The sequence below is a fragment of the Condylura cristata genome, unplaced genomic scaffold, assembly GCF_000260355.1.
Source record: "Condylura cristata isolate star-nosed mole 26May11 unplaced genomic scaffold, ConCri1.0 scaffold00020, whole genome shotgun sequence".
Classification (NCBI taxonomy): Eukaryota; Metazoa; Chordata; class Mammalia; order Eulipotyphla; family Talpidae; genus Condylura; species Condylura cristata.
This window is the reverse complement of record NW_004567121.1, coordinates 2633029-2654921: the sequence shown is the minus strand read 5'-3', so window position 1 is coordinate 2654921 and position 21893 is coordinate 2633029. Positions and strand designations below refer to the sequence as shown.

The following is a 21893-nucleotide window of genomic DNA, read 5'->3' as shown; positions in this document are numbered from 1 at the left end:
GGGGAGCAGAATAGGCAGATCGACGAAGTACACTGCTGAGGGGAGCTGCAGGCGTGACAGGAGAGGTCTGCTGCACCATGTGGATTGCCTCCAGGGCTGGGGATTGAACTCTCACTGAAGCGGCTGCAGCTAGCTTGTAGTGCTGCATCCTAACGTGTTACACCACCGGGGAGGGAGGAACCCACGGAACTAATTTTAAGTGACTAAAAGGAGCAATTTTTTAGGATTAGCTGCAGATAATGAGTTGGGGTTTGGATCATTTTCACAGGAAGGTGATGAAGATGTATATGGGGAGGTTCGAGAAGAGGCATCTGATGATGACATGGAAGGGGATGAGGCTGTTGTGCGCTGTACGCTCTCAGCTAACGTAAGTACAATTTGCTCTTTCTACTTCTGCAAATCCAGAGTCTTTCTTTCCCACGGCTAGGTCCTATGACATATGTACTGAGCCACATTTTATTTATTTATTTATTTATTTATTTATTTATTTATTTTTAAAGATCTATTTATTCGTACAGAACTGTGGTACAGGCCAGAGATGCGGAGGGTGAGAGGATTCACCAGAGACAGAGTGGGGAGCAGAACAAGCAGATTGACGAAGTACACTGCTGAGGGGAGCAGCGGGCGTTTCAGGAGAGGTCTATCTTGCCATGTGGATCTCCTCCAGGGCAGGCAGGGATCGAACTCATGCAGAAGTGGCTTAAGCTTCTTTGTGCTGTGCTTTAATCCACTATGCCACCAGGGAGGGTCCAGAGCCACATTTATTAAATGAACCATAATACCATTTAACATCTCAATTTTCTTAAGACTTCAGTCAGTCATCCTCTTTCCCAAAGGCTTCTGTTGGGGAACTACTAATTGTGTGTGCTCTGAACTCAATAAAGCAGAGTTATATTTCCCTTCTGGAAAGTTTTCAAAGAGAGTGACCTGTAGAACTTAGTTACAGGGTGAGGAGGAAGTGCTTAATAGCAGAGACTTATTGAGCTCAGTGCTTGGTTACTTTTGTAGCTTGTAGCATCTGGTGAACTGATGAGCTCTAAGAAGAAGGATTTGCACCCTCGGGATATTGATGCGTTTTGGCTACAGCGACAGCTCAGTCGCTTCTATGATGATGCTATCGTGTCGCAGAAGAAGGCAGATGAAGTGTTGGAAATTTTGAAGGTATGGCCAAGATAACATTTCAGTGGTCAGTGTGTCTCTCAGCAGATGGGACAGTGTATGAAGCAGATGGCTGTGTCCTTAATTGAGGTGTTAACTTCTCTCTGTAGACGGCCAGTGATGATCGAGAATGCGAGAACCAGCTGGTTCTGCTACTTGGTTTCAACACTTTTGATTTCATTAAAGTGTTGCGGCAGCACCGCATGATGAGTGAGTATGTGTGTGCATATGGCGTGGCGGAGACTGTTGCTCTCATGGCTTGGCACTGGTTTCATTTTTCTTTCTACTGTGCAGTTGCCAGGTGGATTTTTTTTTAATTTTGTAATTATTGAGGTAACATGAGTTTATAACACCTTATAGGTTCCAAGATTACATTTTCTCACTGTACTCACTGCAGAATGTCCAGTCACCTCCCACATCTGTTGCTCCTTCCTGCACCTTCTCTCCCCCTTTCTTCCCTGTAACCGCCATTCTGTTGTCATTGTCTACTGGCTTGTGTTTGTTTTTATTTTTTTTATTCCACAAATGCGTGAAATCTTATTTTCATATTTGTTTTTCTCCTTATTTCACTAGCGTAATCCCCTCAAGGTCCATCTATGCTGTCACAGATGGCAGTATTTCATTGATTGATGGCTGATTTTTATTTCACCCCTCCCCCTCTTGCCTTTCCTTTCTTTCTTTTGATGTTGGCAGTTTTATACTGTACCTTACTGGCCAGTGCACAGAGTGTGGGTGAAAAGGAAAGGATCATGGGAAAGATGGAAGCTGATCCAGAGCTTTCCAAGTTCCTCTACCAGCTCCAGGAAACTGAGAAGGAGGATCTGATCCGGGTAAGGACTGGGTTGGTTTATTTGTTTGACTACTGAGCCCTAGAGTATTTTCTTCAGAAAAGAGACATTGGTTGCAAGATGACATCAGGAAGCTAAATTCCTACTAAAAGAGGGAGTTGAAGAAGTATTTTCTCTGAGCTGTTTTGAGGTTTTTCAGTGGGTATGGGTTAGAATCAATGCTGTGGTGGAGACGCTGCTCACTTGCTCTGTCCGCCAGCACTGTGGGGCTCTGGTGTCTTTACACAATAAATTATGACATTTCTATAATGGCCTGGTATGGGAAATCCAGGTATGGAACACATACTTGCTGACAAAGAACCCACATCTTGGATACCCCCTTGATGCCAAATTGTTGAATGTCTACTTTTGACTTTCCTGCACTCTTTATTGTACCTTTAAATCCATTTGCTTGTTTTCATCAGTTTGCTGGTCCCTGTGACAAGTGTCAGACTGTAAAGTGTTTTTCTGTTTTAGGACTTATTTGTCAGCTCCTGTGAGTTAAAGCTCAGTTAAGCAGAGACTGAAGTGTACAAGAATATTTTGGAATATAATGAAGCATTACTATTTATTTTATCTCTTCCCTTTACAGGAGGAAAGGATCCGAAGAGAGCGAGTCCGTCAGTCCCGAATGGACACAGACCTAGAAACTATGGATCTAGAACAGGGTGGGGAGGTAGGTGTCAGGGCTGTTGCCAAGGCTGTGATGGATGGAGGTCTCATTTGCTCAGTTTGCTCAGCTAACTGCTTTGCGATTCTGTCAAATTTCCAGGCACTAGCTCCCCGGCAGGTTCTGGACTTGGAGGACTTGGTTTTTACCCAAGGGAGCCACTTCATGGCAAATAAACGCTGCCAGCTTCCTGATGGTTCCTTCCGTCGCCAGCGCAAGGGCTATGAAGAGGTGCATGTGCCTGCTCTGAAGCCTAAGCCCTTTGGCTCAGAAGAAGTGAGTGACTATTTTTTCTCAGTTCTCTGCTCTGTTTACCTCCCTTCCAGTTTCAACCCATTGACCAAAATGTGTCCTGTCATAGATAGTTTATTTCAGAAATGGAAGCTGCTGAAGAGTTTTACTGTTTTGATTTTGAGCCAAGAAGACAATATTGATTTCTCTATTCTGGAAAGTTAGTCAGGGAGGAGCCAGGAAAGGCAGTCCTGGCAGTTGTACATAACCCAACAATCTGCTCAAGGGTACTGCTAGTGTGATGTTGAAAGACATTTCTTCCTTCTAGCAATTGCTTCCAGTGGAGAAACTGCCGAAGTATGCCCAGGCTGGATTTGAGGGCTTCAAAACGCTGAATCGGATTCAGAGTAAACTCTACCGTGCTGCTCTGGAGACAGATGAGAACCTGCTGTTGTGTGCTCCTACTGTAAGCGCTGCCTTAGCTGCTTTCTTTCTTGTGGTGTGGAAAGGAATGGATTTTGGTGGCAAGCTTGTTCTTAATCTGTACTCTTACCCACCAACCCTGTATTCTTTGACCTAAGATGTTAAATGATAGGATAAAATTCCTAGGACATGTGCTATTCTCACTTGGTCAGCCTCACAATGTAACCATGTAAACCCTTTCTCACTTTTAACTTCTCTTCAGGGTGCTGGTAAGACCAATGTGGCCTTGATGTGTATGCTCCGAGAGATAGGGAAACACATCAACATGGATGGCACTATCAACGTGGATGACTTCAAGATCATCTACATTGCTCCCATGCGGTCTTTGGTTCAGGAAATGGTGGGCAGTTTTGGAAAGGTAAAGGACTAGAACTTTTCCTCCAGAAGATATTGGGTACAGCTGTTGAAGTAGTAAGAAAAAGCCTAATATATCACTGCTGTTTGTGTTAGGGCATTCCTGGGGTGTCTCATATGGTGTTTTTCACCCCACTTCAAAGGTGAACTTGAATCACTTTCAGTGTTTCCAGAGTAAAAATGTGGACCTGTCTTGAGCTTTTATAGGGCTTTTCTATATTTGATCTTCATAGTACCCCCTTCCAGTATCGTTTGCATTATTGACATTATTAAGCACTCACATGTATGTGATTGGTGGTTGATAAGAGGCATAGTGCTGTTATTCTGGGTTCTGTACGAAACTCCCAGAAATCCTTTGCCTCCTTCATTTGCCCGAATGTAAACTTGGATTTGTTGTAGAAATACATACTCATAAGATTGACCTGATTCATCTAATACTTACCTATGGATTGATACCTGTTTTCAGTACCCCATCACACTTCCTAGACAGTGAGGAGGTTGGGGTTGGGGCACCCTTCACACATTCTTTTTTTTTTTTAAAAGATTTATGCATTCAGAACTGGGGGTACAGGCCAGAGGTGCAGGGGTGGTGAGAGGATTCATCAGAGACAGAGTGGGGAGCAGAACAGGCAGATGGACGAAGTACACTGCTGAGGGGAGCAGCAGGCTAGCCAAGAGAAGTCTGCTGCACCATGTGGGTCACCTCCCGAGCCAGGGATCAAACTTGTGCGGAGGTGGCTACAGCTAGTTCATAGTGCTGCACTTTAACCTGTTGCGCCATCAGGGAGAGCCCTCCTATCATGCATTCTTAACCTGATTGGCCCTTTCCTTTCCCAGCGCCTGGCCACATATGGCATCACTGTCGCAGAATTGACTGGTGACCACCAGCTGTGCAAGGAGGAGATTAGTGCCACCCAGATTATTGTCTGTACCCCTGAGAAGTGGGACATCATTACGCGCAAGGGTGGGGAGCGCACCTACACCCAGCTGGTGCGACTCATCATTCTGGTGAGCCCAGGGTACTTGTGGGAATAAAGAGAATGGTGGGAATGGAGGGAATGTTCAAGGAGGGTTTGCTTGTTTTTACACTAAATATTTCTTCAGAACTTTTTCTCTAGTCCCTGACTATTGTCATGATAGCTTCTTACTCTCAAGGTGGCTGTTACCTTTAAATGAGAATCTTTGCCTAACTGAAACATTTCACAATAGGTATTACCATATTATTTATATCTTTTATGTATGAAATGTTTTTGAAATAAACAGAAAACCAAAAACCTAATTGTTTCCTCCTGGAATGTTGAAGGACTTTATAAATAAATAGTCCATTCTCAGGAGAATAAATAAGGAGTGAGGTTATTTTATTTCTTATGCAGAAACACTGGGGAGGAATGATGGTGAGCCTGAGTACAGTTTCTTTAAGGCATCTGGAAAGCAGAAAGGAAACCTCACGTGTTGGCCTTCAGGGCCTAGAGCGGGGTTGATACCCGAGCCCCGGGGTTGGCTGCAGTGGGGCGCGGACAGAGCTGCTGTTCACCTGGCAGTTGCAGCTGCCTTAGTGCTGCAGGGGCAGCTCTGAGGACTTGGGACCAAGCATTGCATTTCCCCGAATGCAGCTAAGCAACTCATAGTTAGCTGCTTTTTTCTTGGTATTTCTCAGTGATTGTTCATCATTTGGGTTTTTCTGGTTTGGCGTCCCCTTTATTTTTTGGGGGGGGCATTTTACTTTATATGCCTACAAAATGGAGCTGCTCTCAGGAAAGGGGACTACATTTTTCTAGTCTCCAGGTAATTTTCTGCACACCTATTTCTTAGGATGAGATCCATCTTCTCCATGATGACAGAGGTCCTGTCTTAGAAGCCTTGGTGGCCAGGGCCATCCGAAACATTGAGATGACCCAAGAGGATGTCCGACTCATAGGTCTTAGCGCCACCCTCCCCAACTATGAAGATGTGGCCACCTTTCTACGGGTCGATCCTGCCAAGGGCCTCTTCTACTTTGACAACAGGTAGGAGAGGAAACTGGAAAGTTTAACCAGGGTGACCTTCCTGCTGCTTTTCCTCTTTTTTAGTAATTGAATTGGGTTTTAGAAGGTCCTTGAGTTTTGATGTGTGAACCCAAAGCTATGATCTTTCTCAGAGCGGTTTATTTCCTCTGTGTTCTGTGCCACAAGTCTCATTTGTCTAACTTGAATTTTTAGCTTCCGCCCAGTGCCTCTGGAACAAACTTATGTGGGCATCACAGAGAAAAAAGCTATCAAGCGTTTCCAGATCATGAATGAAATAGTCTATGAGAAAATCATGGAACATGCAGGAAAAAATCAGGTCTGTCAATGGTTCCTTCTTATTCTTGAGCCCTGTTCTTCTGAATTTTTGAAGTACTAATCTTACTAATACATAAGAGTGAGGAAGATAGAGGAAACTCAATATAAATCGCCAATATCAGTAATAAGGTATTACTGTAGACCCTATTAAGGCAGAAAAGTGGGGGAAAGTGACACGATGTATGTTTATTTTTGTATAGTAACAAGAAATGAAGAGACACCTCTTTTTTGGCACCAAGTATTTGGAGGACTTCCATTTCGTACCAAATGGAACTGTCTCTCCTAGTATTTATTTCTTCAGTCCTTTTTTTAAAAAGCGCCCATTTAATATTTTAGCTGTTACTTTGCAGTTGCATTCTTCATGTGGCTTAGAGTCTTGTTACACACTTGAACACAGCTTCCTAATTGAAATTCCTGAATCTGTGTGCATGTTATATTTCAATTTGCTGTTAAAGATAGGGCACAAGGATTATTTAGTTTCCCAGTTCCAGGGCTCTAGCTCTATACTAGGGTGTTTATTTAGGGTCTTATTTAGGTTTTTTTTTGCACTTCTACATTGTCTTTCAAGACCAGAATCCTATTCTTACAGTAATACAGCCATTGGTACAGCCTCTCTTTCCTGCTGCTGTTTCCCTTGGGCTGTGGGATTGGCTTTTGGTGCTGTGGCAACTCATGGTTTCTGTTTAGGTGCTTGTGTTTGTCCACTCCCGGAAAGAGACTGGGAAGACTGCCAGGGCCATCCGAGACATGTGCCTGGAGAAGGACACTTTGGGTCTTTTTCTTAGAGAAGGTTCAGCCTCCACAGAGGTCCTTCGGACAGAAGCCGAGCAGTGCAAGGTGAGGGGAGCAGACCTTTTTTTCTGATTCCTATCTGGCAGCTCAGTCTGAGGTTGTCCACACAATCCTCTGGGACTGCAATGTGCCACCATTAATTCACACAGGGTGAGGTTGATTGTCTGAATGTGGTTGTATGTAGTAGGTGAGGGGAGAGGTCACGTGAAATTTACCGAGTCGCCCTGAGTAAAGGGAGGCTCCCCTCATTGCCTCTTCTCTGTCTCAGAACCTGGAGCTGAAGGATCTGCTGCCCTATGGCTTTGCTATTCATCATGCAGGCATGACCAGAGTTGATCGGACACTGGTGGAGGACCTTTTTGCTGATAAACACATTCAGGTGAGGGTCAGCAAAACACAGAATGTCAAAACTTGTGCCAGGCATTTGTGTCCCATACTGTTTGTGTCTGACTCAGTCAGAGGGCTGTCATATAGGTATAGTAAATAGAACTTTGTGCTGCCTATCCCAACTCCTCATAGATTGTATGCAGGATGATAAGTGCAATTAGGAAAGTGTCTGAGGAGTATAGCAAAGCAGGCCCTTTGGTGACTCCAGATGCTGTCAGACAAAGTCTCATAGAGTCTGGACACACTTTATTCTCTCATTGGATAGTCTCTATTTTTAACTGCCTGGTAACTTTAAGTTTGTTAATATTGGCCTATATTATTTCCTTTTAGGTGTCACTAAACTTTGAAATATTAATTAATAGAGTATTCATAATTATTATGAACAGATTAGTAATAATGAACAAATCTTAAGTAGATGAAGAATACAAGGGTTCCTTTTCTCTTTTTCTTATTTTTAAAGATTTGTTTATACTTATACGAATTAGAGTACAGGCCAGAGATGCAGAAGATGAGAGGATTCACCAGAGACAAAGTGGGGAGTAGAACAGGCAGATATACTGTATATTGCTGAGGGGAGCAGCGGGCGAGACAGGAGAGGTCTACCGTGCCGTGTAGGTCACCTCCCTAGACAAGGATTGAACTCGTGTTGCAGTGGCTGTGGATAGCAATAGCTTCATAGTGTGGTGCTTTAACCCTTTGTGCAACCATGGAGGGCCCATAACCCTTTTTCTCTTAATTCTAGTGTCAGATATTTAAGTAGGGGAACCAACATTATTCATTCCTGCTAGAAACTCTGAGGAAAATAGCCTGGAGAAGTTGGTAATATTAACTGGTGGTAGCACCTCTTTCCATTTTTGCCTCTGTAGGTTTTAGTTTCCACAGCAACTCTTGCTTGGGGTGTGAATCTCCCTGCACATACAGTCATCATCAAAGGCACCCAGGTGTACAGTCCAGAGAAGGGGCGCTGGACAGAACTGGGGGCACTGGACATTCTGCAGGTATAGAGCCTTTTGTTTATTCTCTGTGGGGTGAAGTATGTATCTGAAATGCAAGGATGTAGGAAAGACAACCAGTGGAAGACCAGGTTCTGTAAAGTCAGAGAGTCTAACTGAACCCCTTGGCTTGCTGTCTCTGATCTAGATGCTGGGACGTGCTGGAAGACCCCAGTATGACACGAAGGGGGAAGGCATCCTCATCACATCTCACGGGGAGCTACAGTACTACCTATCCCTCCTCAACCAGCAACTTCCCATTGAGAGCCAGATGGTATCAAAGCTGCCTGACATGCTCAATGCAGAGATTGTACTGGGCAATGTCCAGAATGCAAAGGTAGAGAAGGGGTCGCTTGCCTATTCCAGAAAGGCTGAGGTACCAAGAGTGGGGTGGTTCCTGCAGTGGTGCTTTGGGCCAGAAGCACCCTGGGTCCTCTGCACCCATGTCCCACTTCATTTAAGCAGTCTCTCATAAGCTTCCTGGGTCTCTGACTGATACATCCCTCGTCTTAGGAAGGACTGGGACTGTCTTCTTTTTTTTTTTTTTTTAAAGATTTATTTATTTACACATACAGAACTGGGGTACAGGCCAGAGGCTCAGGGGTGGTGAGAGGTTCACCAGAGACAGAGCGGGGAGCAGAACAGGCAGATTGACGAAGTACACTGCTGAGGGGAGCGGCGGGCGGGTCAGGCGAGGTCTGCCACACCATGTGGTCACCTCCTGGGGTGGGCGGGAATCGAACTCATGCAGAAGCGGCTTTACATTCTCTGTGCTGTGCTTTAACCCGCTGCGCCACCAGGGAGGGCCCAAAGAAGGACTGTCTTCTTAATAATGAAACTTCAAAGCCATATAAGAGACAACATAGTACATAGTACATATCCTGGTAGTTGGGAAGTATTTTATAAATGACCCTTGGGAGCTTTGTTTTTAGGCATTAGTTCTCCATGAGCTCTCTCGTAGGACGCAGTGAACTGGCTGGGCTATGCCTACCTGTATATCCGAATGCTTCGATCCCCAACCCTCTATGGCATCTCTCATGATGACCTCAAAGGAGATCCCCTGTTGGACCAGCGCCGACTAGATCTAGTTCACACTGCTGCCTTGATGCTGGATAAGAACAATCTGGTCAAATATGATAAGAAGACAGGCAACTTCCAGGTGAGGGAGAGACAAAGGTGTCAGTAAAAGTTGTAGGCCTGGGAGAAAATTTTCCTGTGTTCTCTCTTGATTTTGAGTACTGTCTAATTACCCATTGCTTGGAACAGTAGAAAAAAGGTGGAATTGGAGAATGCCCCTGAACCTAAGCACCTCCAAACTACTGTAATGAAATCTCAGTGCTTTCTTTGCATAACCTGACTTGAAGTGCTGACCCAGCTATATTTTCTGCATGGGTAGAAGTTCACTGTACGTCAGTTTGTTGTGCCGTCTTTCTTCATGTATCTGGGTCAGATAATTGTGTTCTTTGAGTTCATCCATTAGGTACCTTTTGTCCACAGAAGTTTGAATTTTTAACAGTCAGCATTGGATTTTTTTCTTCTTTGTAGGTTACAGAATTGGGCCGTATAGCCAGCCACTACTATATTACTAATGATACAGTTCAGACCTACAACCAGCTACTAAAGCCTACCTTGAGTGAGATTGAGCTTTTTAGAGTTTTCTCATTGTCCTCAGAGTTTAAAAACATCACTGTGAGAGAGGTGAGCCTATTGGTGTGTTGGGGTGGGTTCTTTTCTTGGTCACCAGGCTTTTCCTTGACCTGTATCCTTCTTATGGCAGGAGGAGAAGCTGGAGTTGCAGAAGTTGCTGGAGCGGGTGCCCATCCCTGTAAAGGAGAGCATTGAGGAACCTAGCGCAAAGGTGAGGCCCTCTGCAGGGGATGAGGATCAGGCCATTTTCATAATCATCTCAAAAATGAACCCTGACTTTTGATTCTGCTTGGAAACCTGCCCAATACTCCCAGTTTTTGCATCCGACTGGAGTGTCTTTTGTATAGAGTTAACAGTTAAAGTCTGTAAATCAGTACCTGGCGTGGATGTCCAGAGCAGAAATGTGATTCACTGTCTTACTTTGTTCAATGACTGGCCTGTGTCTGACTGATTGTGCATTTTTCCAGATCAATGTCCTTCTCCAAGCCTTCATCTCACAGCTGAAGTTGGAGGGCTTTGCACTAATGGCTGATATGGTGTATGTCACTCAGGTGAGAGCAGAGTTGTGCTAGGAGAGGGGGCCTGGATGCTGTATGTCCTGGAGGAAGTAGACCTAGCACTGGTGGGGTAGGACTGCTGGGTTTGCTCTACTAGTCGTCTTCATTGATTGATGCGTGTATGGCATAGCCATTCTGTTTTATAGGTCTGGGCAGTTGAGAAAGATAAGGCCTTAGGGCAGAAGGCTGGGGGCTCCACAGGGACATCATCTCACAGACAGCATGAATTCCCACTGTGACTGCGTGGCTCATTAATGCTTCTAGAGGTGGCACTGGGTTTTCTTAGCTTCCTTATCTTTACCTCTAAGGGCAAATGACTAGTGCCATCTGGCTAGAGCCTTAAATGTTCAGTGAAACAAAAGCTTTAAAGTCATACAGTGAACATTGGGATAAAATGTGTGGTGAACTGAAGCTGCACTTTTCTAGCGATCATGCATTTAGCAAATATCTCCTATAGGGAGTGGAGGGGCAGTTACAAAGGGATTTTAAGTTGGTTCTATGATGGTATGAGGCAGTTAATCCGTGTGTAGAGAGGCTTCATTCGGCCTCAGGATAATGGAGATGTAATCGAGGCATGCTTAATCTTTCTCTAGTCTGCTGGCCGGTTGATGCGTGCCATCTTTGAAATTGTCCTGAATCGAGGTTGGGCACAACTTACAGACAAGACACTGAATCTCTGCAAGATGATCGACAAACGCATGTGAGGACTCAGTGAGCTGCAAGCTGGTCACCTGAGATGGGGTCTCCAGGCTGAGTGTGTGATGGAAAAGCCATAGAGTGCATCTGCTTTCTGGTCTGATGCATGAACTCCCTGTGGAAGTTGAGAAGAGGAAAGACTTTGGAGTGGAATTGGGGAGTGGGAGAGGGTGTGACGAGTATTGGCAGTCAGGTCTTACAGCTGGCACTGGTTGAATGGTCTCTTATGACCATGTCTCATGTAGTTAGGGGCAATCTGTTGAAAGCTGTGGTGAGGGCAATGGGTTTCAGGCCCTGCAAAGAGACTCATGGCTTTGTCTCCTTCCTGGGTAGGTGGCAGTCCATGTGCCCTCTGCGCCAATTCCGGAAACTCCCTGAGGAAGTAGTGAAGAAGATTGAGAAGAAAAACTTCCCCTTTGAACGTCTGTATGACTTGAATCATAATGAGATAGGTGTGTGGAAAGTGTGGCCTTTCTTAGCCCATGTACTTAACCATTTCCCAGACCCTGTGACTTAATGTTTTATCTTCACTTCTCACATCCCACTGAGGGACAAGGCTGGCTGCTGGTCTTGGCATTTTGGAGTCCTGGGGACTCACCGAGAGTGAAGAGGAAACCCTGTCCCTGGAGCAGCATCTGCCAGTTGTCCTCCGGGTCCAGTTTGCTGCTCCCTCAGGCCCACTGGTCTGCAGCCCCATACTTTTCTTCTCATGTCCTCACAGGGGAGCTTATTCGCATGCCAAAGATGGGGAAGACAATCCACAAATATGTCCACCTGTTTCCCAAGTTGGAGTTATCAGTGCATCTACAGCCTATCACACGCTCCACTCTGAAAGTAGAGCTGACCATTACGCCAGATTTCCAGTGGGATGAAAAGGTGAGGTTTTGCTGGCTAGCGGGGCCGGTTTCAGGATGATCTTGAGGAGAGCTGGATTGCAAGGGCTGAGTTTCCACCCTGATTCATGTTCCCTTTGCTTGGCAGGTTCATGGTTCATCGGAGGCATTCTGGATCCTGGTGGAGGATGTGGATAGCGAAGTGATTCTGCACCATGAGTACTTTCTACTCAAGGCCAAATATGCCCAGGATGAGCACCTCATTACATTCTTCGTGCCTGTCTTTGAGCCACTGCCTCCTCAATACTTTATCCGAGTGGTGTCTGACCGCTGGCTCTGTGAGTGTGTCTCCTTCCGTGGTCCCCTCAGAACTTAATTGTCTAAGGCAATTACAGGAATGTTTTGTCCTTTGTGCTGGTTTGGTTGACTTTGTACATATCCTGCCTTGGGGTTTCCAGTGTGCATGGAGAGGACTCTGGGCGCCATTGGGTAGAGAAGTGCTTACTACTGCTCTTCCTTTTTGTTCTGTGGCAGCTTGTGAGACCCAGCTGCCTGTCTCTTTCCGACACCTGATCCTACCAGAGAAGTACCCACCTCCAACTGAGCTTCTGGACCTGCAGCCCTTGCCCGTGTCTGCTCTGAGAAACAGTGCCTTTGAGAGCCTTTACCAAGATAAATTTCCTTTCTTCAATCCCATCCAGACACAGGGTAGGTTTGTCCATTCCAAGGAGGTCCATTGCCTTGCATCCTTTACAGATCACGGAGGGGAAGATGTGTTCTGTGGCAAGAAAGGAAGTAGGGTGCTTGGTTGTTAGACTTGTCCTCTCCTTTGTATGTCTTGTTGAGGGTAGTAGAAAAGCTCTTAGCATGGTGCGTTGTCATTTTTTGGACTTAGGAGGCTAATGCCTGCCCCTGGTGCTCAAGTGCTGACTGATGCTTCCTCCCATCATTTTATATAGCAGCCACATCCACAGAGCACACCATTTTCTGAGTGCTATTAGAGCAGTGCATTACGGGTGTTTTTTTTTGTTTTTTTTCCCTCATTCTACCCATTAATCCAATGAGGCACTTACTATTTGAGGAACTGCTATTGATATTTTGTAGATAAGGAAACTCATGCATAGAGAAGGCACTCCAGTTGAGCCAGCTGGAAAGTAAAACTTGAACTTTAGCTCAGCCTCGATGCTAGGGCTCAGGCTTTTATTATTTTTCAGAAAACATGAGAGAGGCTTGGAGGGGCAGAGAAAGGTCACCAGTTTCCATTTGTTCTTCATCCCAGCCCCTTTGGATCAACGATACCTGCCTCCTTTGCTTCTGTTGTCATTCCCCATACCTCCACGAGACCTGCACGCTTGGTCTTTTGTCTCTCCTCCTTCCCTTTCTGTATGTGAAGGAGAAAATGGGGTGAGATGTGTGGCAGCCTGACAGCAGTTAGAGCCCATACACCCTCATCCCTCTGTTGTTGGAGCTTCACAGCTGCCTGGGTTTCCTGTGTTTTCTCTTCTCTCTGTTCACTCAGTGTTCATACTGTTGCTCTGTGCATTTTCAGTGTTTAACACTGTATATAACAGTGACGACAATGTGTTCGTGGGAGCCCCCACCGGCAGCGGAAAGACCATCTGTGCAGAGTTTGCCATCCTGCGAATGCTGCTGCAGAACTCAGAGGGGCGCTGTGTCTACATCACTCCCATGGAGGCCCTGGCAGAGCAGGTATGTGACGTGTTGTGTACCATGTGTCACTTCCCCTAGAATCTGTTTTTACCCATTAGGCCAACGAAGGTCATCTGGGTAAAAGTTGTTTCCTTATTCTGTATATTCATGAAAATCTCTCCTGCCACATAAAGGTTGACATGGGATTTAAAGTGGTTTGAGCTCTCTACAGATCAGCAGGTCTCTGTGTGACTTCTGGGAGTTTCTTCATAATAAATAGTGATGCCTGGCATGGCCTCATCATTTTTTTGCTCTTCCTCCCCTGCCTGCCAGGTTTACATGGACTGGTATGAGAAGTTCCAGGACAGGCTCAACAAGAAGGTGGTGCTCCTAACAGGGGAGACCAGCACGGATCTGAAGCTCCTGGGCAAAGGCAATATCATCATCAGTACCCCTGAGAAGTGGGACATCCTCTCTCGGCGGTGGAAGCAGCGCAAGAATGTCCAGAACATCAACTTATTCGTGGTGGATGAGGTCCACCTTATTGGAGGCGAGAATGGGGTATGGCCTGACTATAGCACAGAAGAGCTGTCTGTGACTAACCAAGTGACCTTGGTATTTGGCCTTCCTTTTGGGTCTGAGGCCCAAGACTGGAGGCTTATCCCAAGATGATTCTACTTGTCATCTTGTTGGGAAGAATGATGTGAAACATTTTTGTAGTATTCTTGACCAATAGGATGGCATAGTAGAGATTGGCTACGGTAGAACCAAAGATAGGACAGCCCTAGCTGAAAGGAAGAACTGTATCGTTTCGAGATTGTGGGTGTCTCGAAGTGGGGGACGGAGCATGTGGACCTGTACTGACTCCCTCCTCTTTCCCAGCCTGTCTTAGAAGTGATCTGCTCCCGTATGCGCTACATCTCCTCCCAGATTGAGCGACCTATTCGTATTGTTGCACTTAGCTCCTCGCTTTCAAATGCTAAGGATGTGGCCCACTGGCTGGGGTGCAGCGCCACCTCCACTTTCAACTTCCATCCTAATGTGCGCCCTGTGCCCTTGGAGCTGCACATTCAGGTAATACCTGCTTGTCCTGTTCGACAAGGCCTCACATCAGGAGTACCCAGGTCTTGTAACCTCTGTGGTTCTCTTCTGTGATCTCCAGGGATTCAACATCAGCCATACACAAACTCGCCTGCTGTCCATGGCCAAGCCCGTGTACCATGCCATCACCAAGCACTCCCCCAAGAAACCCGTCATTGTTTTTGTGCCGTCTCGAAAGCAGACCCGCCTCACTGCAATTGACATCCTCACCACGTGTGCGGCGGACATCCAGAGGCAGAGGTGGGGTGGGGCCTGACTTTTGCTGGCGGGTATGAGGGTTAGGGTCAGGTGAGGTTTGTCCACCCTTAAGTGTCTTCTAGCTATGAGGGTGGGGTTGCCCCAGGTGGTTAGGGCTAGGCAGCTGCACAGTGGAGGGCTGTTGGCTCAGGAGTGAGCTAAATGTGTCTTCTTGCCGCTCAGGTTCTTGCACTGCACTGAGAAGGATCTGATCCCATACCTGGAGAAACTAAGTGATAGCACACTCAAGGAAACGCTGTTAAATGGTGTGGGCTACCTGCATGAGGGGCTCAGCCCCATGGAGCGACGTCTGGTGGAACAGCTCTTCAGTTCAGGTAAAAGTCTTATAACTCAGAATAATTATATTGCAGGTGAGATATATTAGACTTTGATACAGAGGTATTGATCTAGCATTCTGATTATTTTATCTGTTCTCTCATTGATCGTCTCAGTAACCTGTAGCATGAGTGGGCAAATAATCTCTCTGCTAGGTGAAAAAACAGGCACATAAGATTGTTTTATTTCAGATTCTGCACCTCTAGACCAGGACTTTGTGCCACTAGACTTAGACTTTCTTTTCCATAGGTACCGGACAGGCAGAGGCTGTTAGAACTTGAAGATGTAGTAAATCGTGACTCTTGCAGGTGGTCTGTTGCCACTGTCCCTTGTTCACCTGTCATTTCCTGCAGAGTTTCACAGTTTGGTGGAACCACAGTGGAGGTGCTTCAGTCAGAATCATTTACTGTTACTCTTTGATCTTTGATCTGATTTGGGTAAATTCAAAGGGAATTCAACTTTGAGCCAGTTAGCAAGGCAAGAGTGTCAGGCGAGTGGATTCTGTCCAGGATTGCCTTCTCTTCTAGAAGGGTCTCCGACTAGAGAACAGTAGCTTGGGGCTACCTTTTAAAATACTGTGTTAACTTTCTTACTCATGTTAGATCACATTCCCACTAAGCTGTGCTCTGAAACAACAAAAGATAAGTCCCTGCCAGCCTAGAAGGCAGAAAATCTACCTCAATCAGGAGACCCTGTACTCAGTCTTTTTCTTCTCTTGCTTCTTTAGGGGCTATCCAGGTAGTGGTAGCTTCTCGGAGTCTCTGTTGGGGCATGAATGTGGCCGCCCACCTGGTGATCATCATGGATACCCAGTACTACAATGGCAAGATCCATGCGTGAGTTCATCTGCTCTGTGTCAAAGGAACTTCCCTTCTAAAATGAATGTAACATCTGCAGATCCAGAAATGAGATATAAGGAGAAAAGGGGTTAGTGATATAAAAAGCTAGCCAGGGTCCCACCATGGCATATGCTTGAGAGTTTTTTGAGTGTCAGGACCTAGGCTGATAATTGCTTTTTAGCCATTGCCCACCTCTCTTTCCTCAAGTAGGAGAGCCAGGAAGTTTGAGCCAAACTTTAGAGATTATATAGTTCATATTATAGATTAGGAAAAGTCACATGATCAGAGTCACACACATTTGTGGTGTTGGGAAGTAGGTTTATTTTTTCTCAGATTAAGCTTGACTAATTTATTTTCTCTCAAACACAGATTATTTTGAAATGAGCTTTATTTTTATGGGATGTTTAAATGTATAAATTGGCTTCAAGGTTTGTATTTAAGTCATGATTTGACATTCTGTGAAACTTTCAGCTATTAGGTTTGAGGTGGTTGATTTACACACTTGATCCTTTAGTAGGGAGTTACTTTGCTTTTATCATTACACCCCGGGCAACAAAGTCACAATTCTTAAAACCGAAGAGTAAAATGATATATAATAAGCCAGTGCACCTAGGGGTGCCTCTGCATTAAGGGCTCATGAATACAGCTTCACTGTCATTTGCCCGAATCTCCCATGTCAGCATTTTGTTCTTTGACGTTGGGGCAGTCAGAGCCTCCTGAATATGCTCTGCCACTTCCCCCTCCCCTCTCTCATCTCCAGCTATGTGGATTACCCTATCTATGACGTGCTGCAGATGGTGGGCCATGCCAACCGGCCTTTGCAGGATGATGAGGGACGCTGTGTTATCATGTGCCAGGGCTCCAAAAAGGTTGGTCCTAGCCTTTCATACTCTCTGGGATCCTGGGCTCCTTAATCCAGCAGGTTCTTTAATCTTTATAGATGTCTATAGTTACATTAGTATCTTCTCTGTAAATTTTTTCTTTTTTAAAGATTTATTTATTCATACAGAACTAGGGTACAGGCCAGAAATGCGGAGGGTGAGAGGCTTCACCAGGAACAGAGTGGGGAGCAGAACAGGCAGATCAACGAAGTACACTGCTGAGGGGAGCAGCGGGTGGGTCAGGAGAGGTCTGCCGCACCATGTGGTCACCTCCGGGGCAGGCGGGGATCGAACTCATGGGGAAGTGGCTTAAGCTTCTTAGTGCTGTGCTTTAACCCACTGCGCCACCAGGGAGGGCCACTGTAAATTTTTTATTTTTTATTTTTATATTCTCATGTTGCTTTTGGAAGGAGAATCTCAGCTACCATCATGAAATTTTGTGATGTTTTGGTTTTACTTTTGCTGCTGAGTATGTTGAATCTTCACCCTCTGACTGGCCCTATCCTTTCTCCTGCACTGCAGTCGGTGTGATGTAGCACATCCCTGTTCCCACTGTAAAAATAGCCAGTGATGCCAATAGGAACAGACTACATGCCCAGTGGTCCAGATCCAGCTCACCTTATTTGTGCAGCTGGGGTCTTCCGTGTTTGTAGAAACTGTCCCATAAGGCCATCCTCTATTGATTTGCCTCTGGCCCTTCTCTGTGACTCTGTTATCATTGATTCTTTGTTACTATCTCCCTCAATCCATAGGATTTCTTCAAAAAGTTCTTGTATGAGCCATTGCCAGTAGAGTCTCACCTGGACCATTGTATGCATGACCACTTCAATGCTGAGATTGTTACTAAGACCATCGAGAACAAGCAGGATGCTGTGGATTACCTTACCTGGACCTTCCTATACCGCCGCATGACACAGAACCCCAATTATTACAACCTGCAGGGTCAGTGAGCTTCGGAGCACTTGTTGTCCTTGTGTGGTTTTCAGAGTCCCTGACAGCCCTCTCCCTTCCCTCACTTTCACAGGCATCTCCCATCGTCACCTGTCTGACCACTTGTCCGAGCTCGTGGAGCAGACTCTGAGTGACCTCGAGCAGTCCAAGTGCATCAGTATCGAGGATGAGATGGACGTGGCACCCCTGAACTTGGGCATGATCGCTGCCTACTATTACATCAACTACACCACCATTGGTGAGGGCTGGCAGGGGCGTGTCTGTGTCTTTGGGGAACCTATGCTGAGAAAATCATGTGTTTGGGTCTTTAGCCCATTGAGAGAGAGGTAATGGGGCTTTGGGTGTATATTGTAGGGTAGAGCAGGAGTGACCCAGAACTCTCTTCCTTGCTCCTTTTCTGCCTCTTGACTCCTCCCAAATCTCCTTTTGTTAGAACTCTTCAGTATGTCCTTGAATGCCAAAACCAAGGTCCGAGGGCTCATTGAGATCATCTCCAATGCAGCAGAATATGAGAACATCCCCATCCGGCACCATGAAGACAACCTCCTGAGGCAGGTGAGGGCATCTCTGCTCCAGGACAGTGTCCTCAGGGAGAAGCGTGGCCTGTTGTACACCAGATCATGTGGTATCCTGTGATCACAGGAACCTCACGCCTCCCAACACATTTCTGCCCCCTCCACTCAGACCTCTCTGATATTCGAATAGTTGTGAAGCTGGGTCAGGTGGTGCTTTTGTCCCGAGAGCTGGTCTCGGGCATTATTACCTGCTTGTCATCAGTTATTTTTCTTCCTCCTTCCAGTTGTCTCAGAAGGTGCCCCACAAACTGAATAACCCTAAGTTCAATGACCCGCACGTCAAGACCAACCTGCTTCTGCAGGCTCACCTGTCCCGCATGCAGCTGAGTGCTGAGCTGCAGTCAGATACAGAGGAAATCCTTAGCAAGGTATGGGGTGGGTGTGGGGGGGGCTGGGGCACACTGACGTGTGCAGTAGTTGTTCCAACCCTGCCTGCTCTTGCACTCCTATCTATCCAGGCAATCCGGCTCATCCAGGCCTGTGTGGATGTCCTTTCCAGTAATGGGTGGCTGAGCCCTGCTCTGGCAGCCATGGAACTGGCCCAGATGGTCACACAAGCCATGTGGTCCAAGGATTCATACCTGAAACAGCTGCCACATTTCACCTCAGAGCACATCAAACGTTGCACAGACAAGGTGAGTTGGTTCTGGGCCTGCAGTTGGGTAGTAGCTGAGCTTGAGAGCTGTGTATGTTGGACTGGAGTGGGTGGTACGAGGTGAGTCACAGTAGGGGAAACTTTTGGTTGTAGTTCCTCTGAAGGAACCAGAGATGTTCGCTTGAGGTGCTAGAAAGCCTGACAGTTGTATACTATCCTTTCTGATACTGGTTTTTTAGATTATCTGATAGTGGAGGAAGTAAAATTCGTACCTGATTGGAACCAGTTTTATTTGTTCTTAGTATGTTTTCTTCTTCCCTGACTTCTGAATATCCACGGCAGGGAGTGGAGAGTGTGTTTGACATTATGGAGATGGAGGATGAAGAAAGAAATGCATTGCTTCAGCTCTCTGATAGCCAGATTGCAGATGTGGCCCGCTTCTGTAACCGCTACCCGAATATTGAACTGTCTTACGAAGTGGTGGATAAGGACAGTATCCGCAGGTGAGTCAGGGATTTGGTTCCTGCCCTGGGGTCCCTGTGGGGTACAGCATGACCATATACTCTGTAACCACATAGCTGATTGCTGCCTCACTTTTCTCCCCCACAGTGGTGGGCCGGTTGTGGTACTGGTGCAGCTGGAGCGAGAGGAGGAAGTCACAGGCCCTGTAATTGCACCTCTTTTCCCACAGGTATGTCCTAGTTGGTGAATTTACTAGGTGTCTGTTTAGCCTCTCCATTGACTAGAGTCCAGGCTACAAGGGTACATTGTCACTGGGGAAGGAAGATTTAAAGTAGTAACAAAGTTGTAAGACTGAGACTTAATCTGAGGACCACCCGTGTTCCTATTTTATTTTTGCTTTAAAAGTTTGGATGATTGGTCATTGTTAAAAACATCAGTTGTACAGAATTGTGGACCTCTGTGACTACTGGTGCATTTGTCTCTGATTCTAAGTATCTCTGGAATAGTTGGGCTTGTCTAGTTGGTGTCACCTCTTTTTTACTGCTGTTCACTCTGCTTCCAGTCACCTGCTTCTTTACCACCAGAAAGAAAATCCTGACCCCTTACGTGGGAGAGTAATTGAAGGTTGAAACAGAAAGCAGATATACTGTAATGTTTCATTTTACAAAATTGTTGTTTAACAGCATCTGAGCAAAGAGCTCCTGAAACTGGAATATTTTGGCTAGCAGAGGGGGTTTCTTTATAGAGGCAAGGCCTACTCTGCTGGCACACACTTTTCCACATGAAGAGGTTTTGCTCATCTGGCACATAGGCCTTTTACTTAACAGGGCCTCTAGGAACCCAAAGACTAGATCTCTGATAGTGGAACTTTGGACTCAGTGGAAAGTACCAGTAGGAAAAGGTACTTTGTGACAGGAAAATGAGCCACAATCAACAACTGAGTTTATTTACCTACTTAAAAATATAGTTCATTTGTGGTATCTTTTGACAATTTCAAGCTCTTAGCTACGTCAAACTGTATTTCAAAAGAATCTGGTTTTTATTTTCCTGCTTTTATAACACCATTCTCATGCTCTGATATTGCTGTCAAGTTTTATATGCTGAAATTCTTGGTTTGGTCACTGCAGAAACGTGAAGAGGGCTGGTGGGTGGTGATCGGAGATGCCAAGTCCAATAGCCTCATCTCCATCAAGAGGCTGACCCTACAACAGAAGGCCAAGGTGAGTGTGTTCATTGGTCCCAGGATCTGTCCTGAGATAGGGTGAGAGTGAGACTGGTTCTCCTCAGTCCACGCTCAACCTGATTTCTGCCTGCTCTTTCTAGGTCAAACTTGACTTTGTGGCTCCGGCCACTGGTGCACACAACTATACCCTGTACTTCATGAGTGACGCTTACATGGGATGTGACCAGGAATACAAATTCAGCGTGGATGTGAAAGAAGCTGAGACAGACAGTGATTCAGATTGAGTCTAGAGGTGTTACTCTTGCAGAGAGGAGTTGAATCTGAATTAGGGACATGTACAGGTGTAAGGGGTTTTGGTTGTGGAGACCAGGTCTGTTGGCATGAAGTTTCAGCCACCACCATTACTTTTTCCTTTTACTACCTTGCCACGTTGGCTCTAGTATCTGCAAGTGTCTTGTAGTTGTCAAGCATAATCCATGTACAGAACTTTTACGCATGTTCTTTGTAGTTCCTCTTGAAGCAGACATTCTAATAAAAGAACTTGGAAAAACTATTTGTCTTGGCAGTGATTCCGAATTTAAGTTTCCGCTAGCCTAAGGCCCTTGCCAAAAAGATGGAGATTGTAGTTGATGAAGCCATTATAATACTTTTGAGGACAGACCTGCTCTTCAATTGGCTTGTCCCCTACAGTCATTTCATTCAATGCAGAGAAGGGGACAATGTTAGGGAGCCTTGCTTGGTCATCCCTTGGCCATCCGCCTCTGTATGACACCCTAGTGGCAGCACTACTGCAGGAACTTAGAATGAACTTTGGTAGACAGGGGTAAAGAAGGTTCTTAAAATAGTGTTCTCTCCCACAAGAAGGCAGCACAGAAAGAATAAGGTGTGCCAGGTAGGTGGCACCCAGTTTTGGCTAACTGGGTTTGTGATCCAAATCTAAACTTCCCTTTTCAAATTTTTGCCTTTTGTTGTTCTTTAGGAATATATGCAAATAAAATTAGAAGATGATTCTGAGCGGTTTTTTCCTCTTATCGGCAGTATTGAAATGATTCACTATTAGGATCCTACAAAAAATGAACCCCAAAGAGCTTTTATTATTTAGGTTATATACATTAATATTGTTTAAAACAAAATA

At 45.7% G+C, this 21893-nt stretch overlaps 1 protein-coding gene across 1 annotated transcript in view; it reads left to right on the top strand.

Annotated features, from left to right (window-relative positions):
- SNRNP200 (small nuclear ribonucleoprotein 200kDa (U5)) overlaps positions 1–21311 on the top strand; it is a 27070-nt gene extending 5759 nt beyond the window's left edge. The window contains exons 6-45 of the mRNA XM_004686129.2: positions 269–367; positions 1009–1161; positions 1269–1368; positions 1852–1988; positions 2578–2661; positions 2758–2931; positions 3215–3352; positions 3572–3727; positions 4561–4731; positions 5536–5729; positions 5922–6045; positions 6732–6881; positions 7105–7215; positions 8090–8221; positions 8364–8552; positions 9177–9374; positions 9761–9913; positions 9993–10073; positions 10330–10413; positions 11013–11119; positions 11449–11567; positions 11837–11991; positions 12097–12286; positions 12483–12656; positions 13498–13658; positions 13932–14159; positions 14481–14672; positions 14761–14939; positions 15120–15271; positions 16000–16108; positions 16872–16980; positions 17745–17934; positions 18017–18181; positions 18377–18498; positions 18743–18886; positions 18977–19153; positions 19456–19616; positions 19723–19804; positions 20703–20795; positions 20899–21311. Of these exons, the coding sequence (XP_004686186.1) occupies positions 269–367; positions 1009–1161; positions 1269–1368; positions 1852–1988; positions 2578–2661; positions 2758–2931; positions 3215–3352; positions 3572–3727; positions 4561–4731; positions 5536–5729; positions 5922–6045; positions 6732–6881; positions 7105–7215; positions 8090–8221; positions 8364–8552; positions 9177–9374; positions 9761–9913; positions 9993–10073; positions 10330–10413; positions 11013–11119; positions 11449–11567; positions 11837–11991; positions 12097–12286; positions 12483–12656; positions 13498–13658; positions 13932–14159; positions 14481–14672; positions 14761–14939; positions 15120–15271; positions 16000–16108; positions 16872–16980; positions 17745–17934; positions 18017–18181; positions 18377–18498; positions 18743–18886; positions 18977–19153; positions 19456–19616; positions 19723–19804; positions 20703–20795; positions 20899–21042 (5781 nt within the window). The 3' untranslated portion in view covers positions 21043–21311. The remainder of the gene's footprint in view (positions 1–268; positions 368–1008; positions 1162–1268; positions 1369–1851; positions 1989–2577; positions 2662–2757; positions 2932–3214; positions 3353–3571; positions 3728–4560; positions 4732–5535; positions 5730–5921; positions 6046–6731; positions 6882–7104; positions 7216–8089; positions 8222–8363; positions 8553–9176; positions 9375–9760; positions 9914–9992; positions 10074–10329; positions 10414–11012; positions 11120–11448; positions 11568–11836; positions 11992–12096; positions 12287–12482; positions 12657–13497; positions 13659–13931; positions 14160–14480; positions 14673–14760; positions 14940–15119; positions 15272–15999; positions 16109–16871; positions 16981–17744; positions 17935–18016; positions 18182–18376; positions 18499–18742; positions 18887–18976; positions 19154–19455; positions 19617–19722; positions 19805–20702; positions 20796–20898) is intronic.
- Positions 21312–21893: the final 582 nt, after the last annotated feature.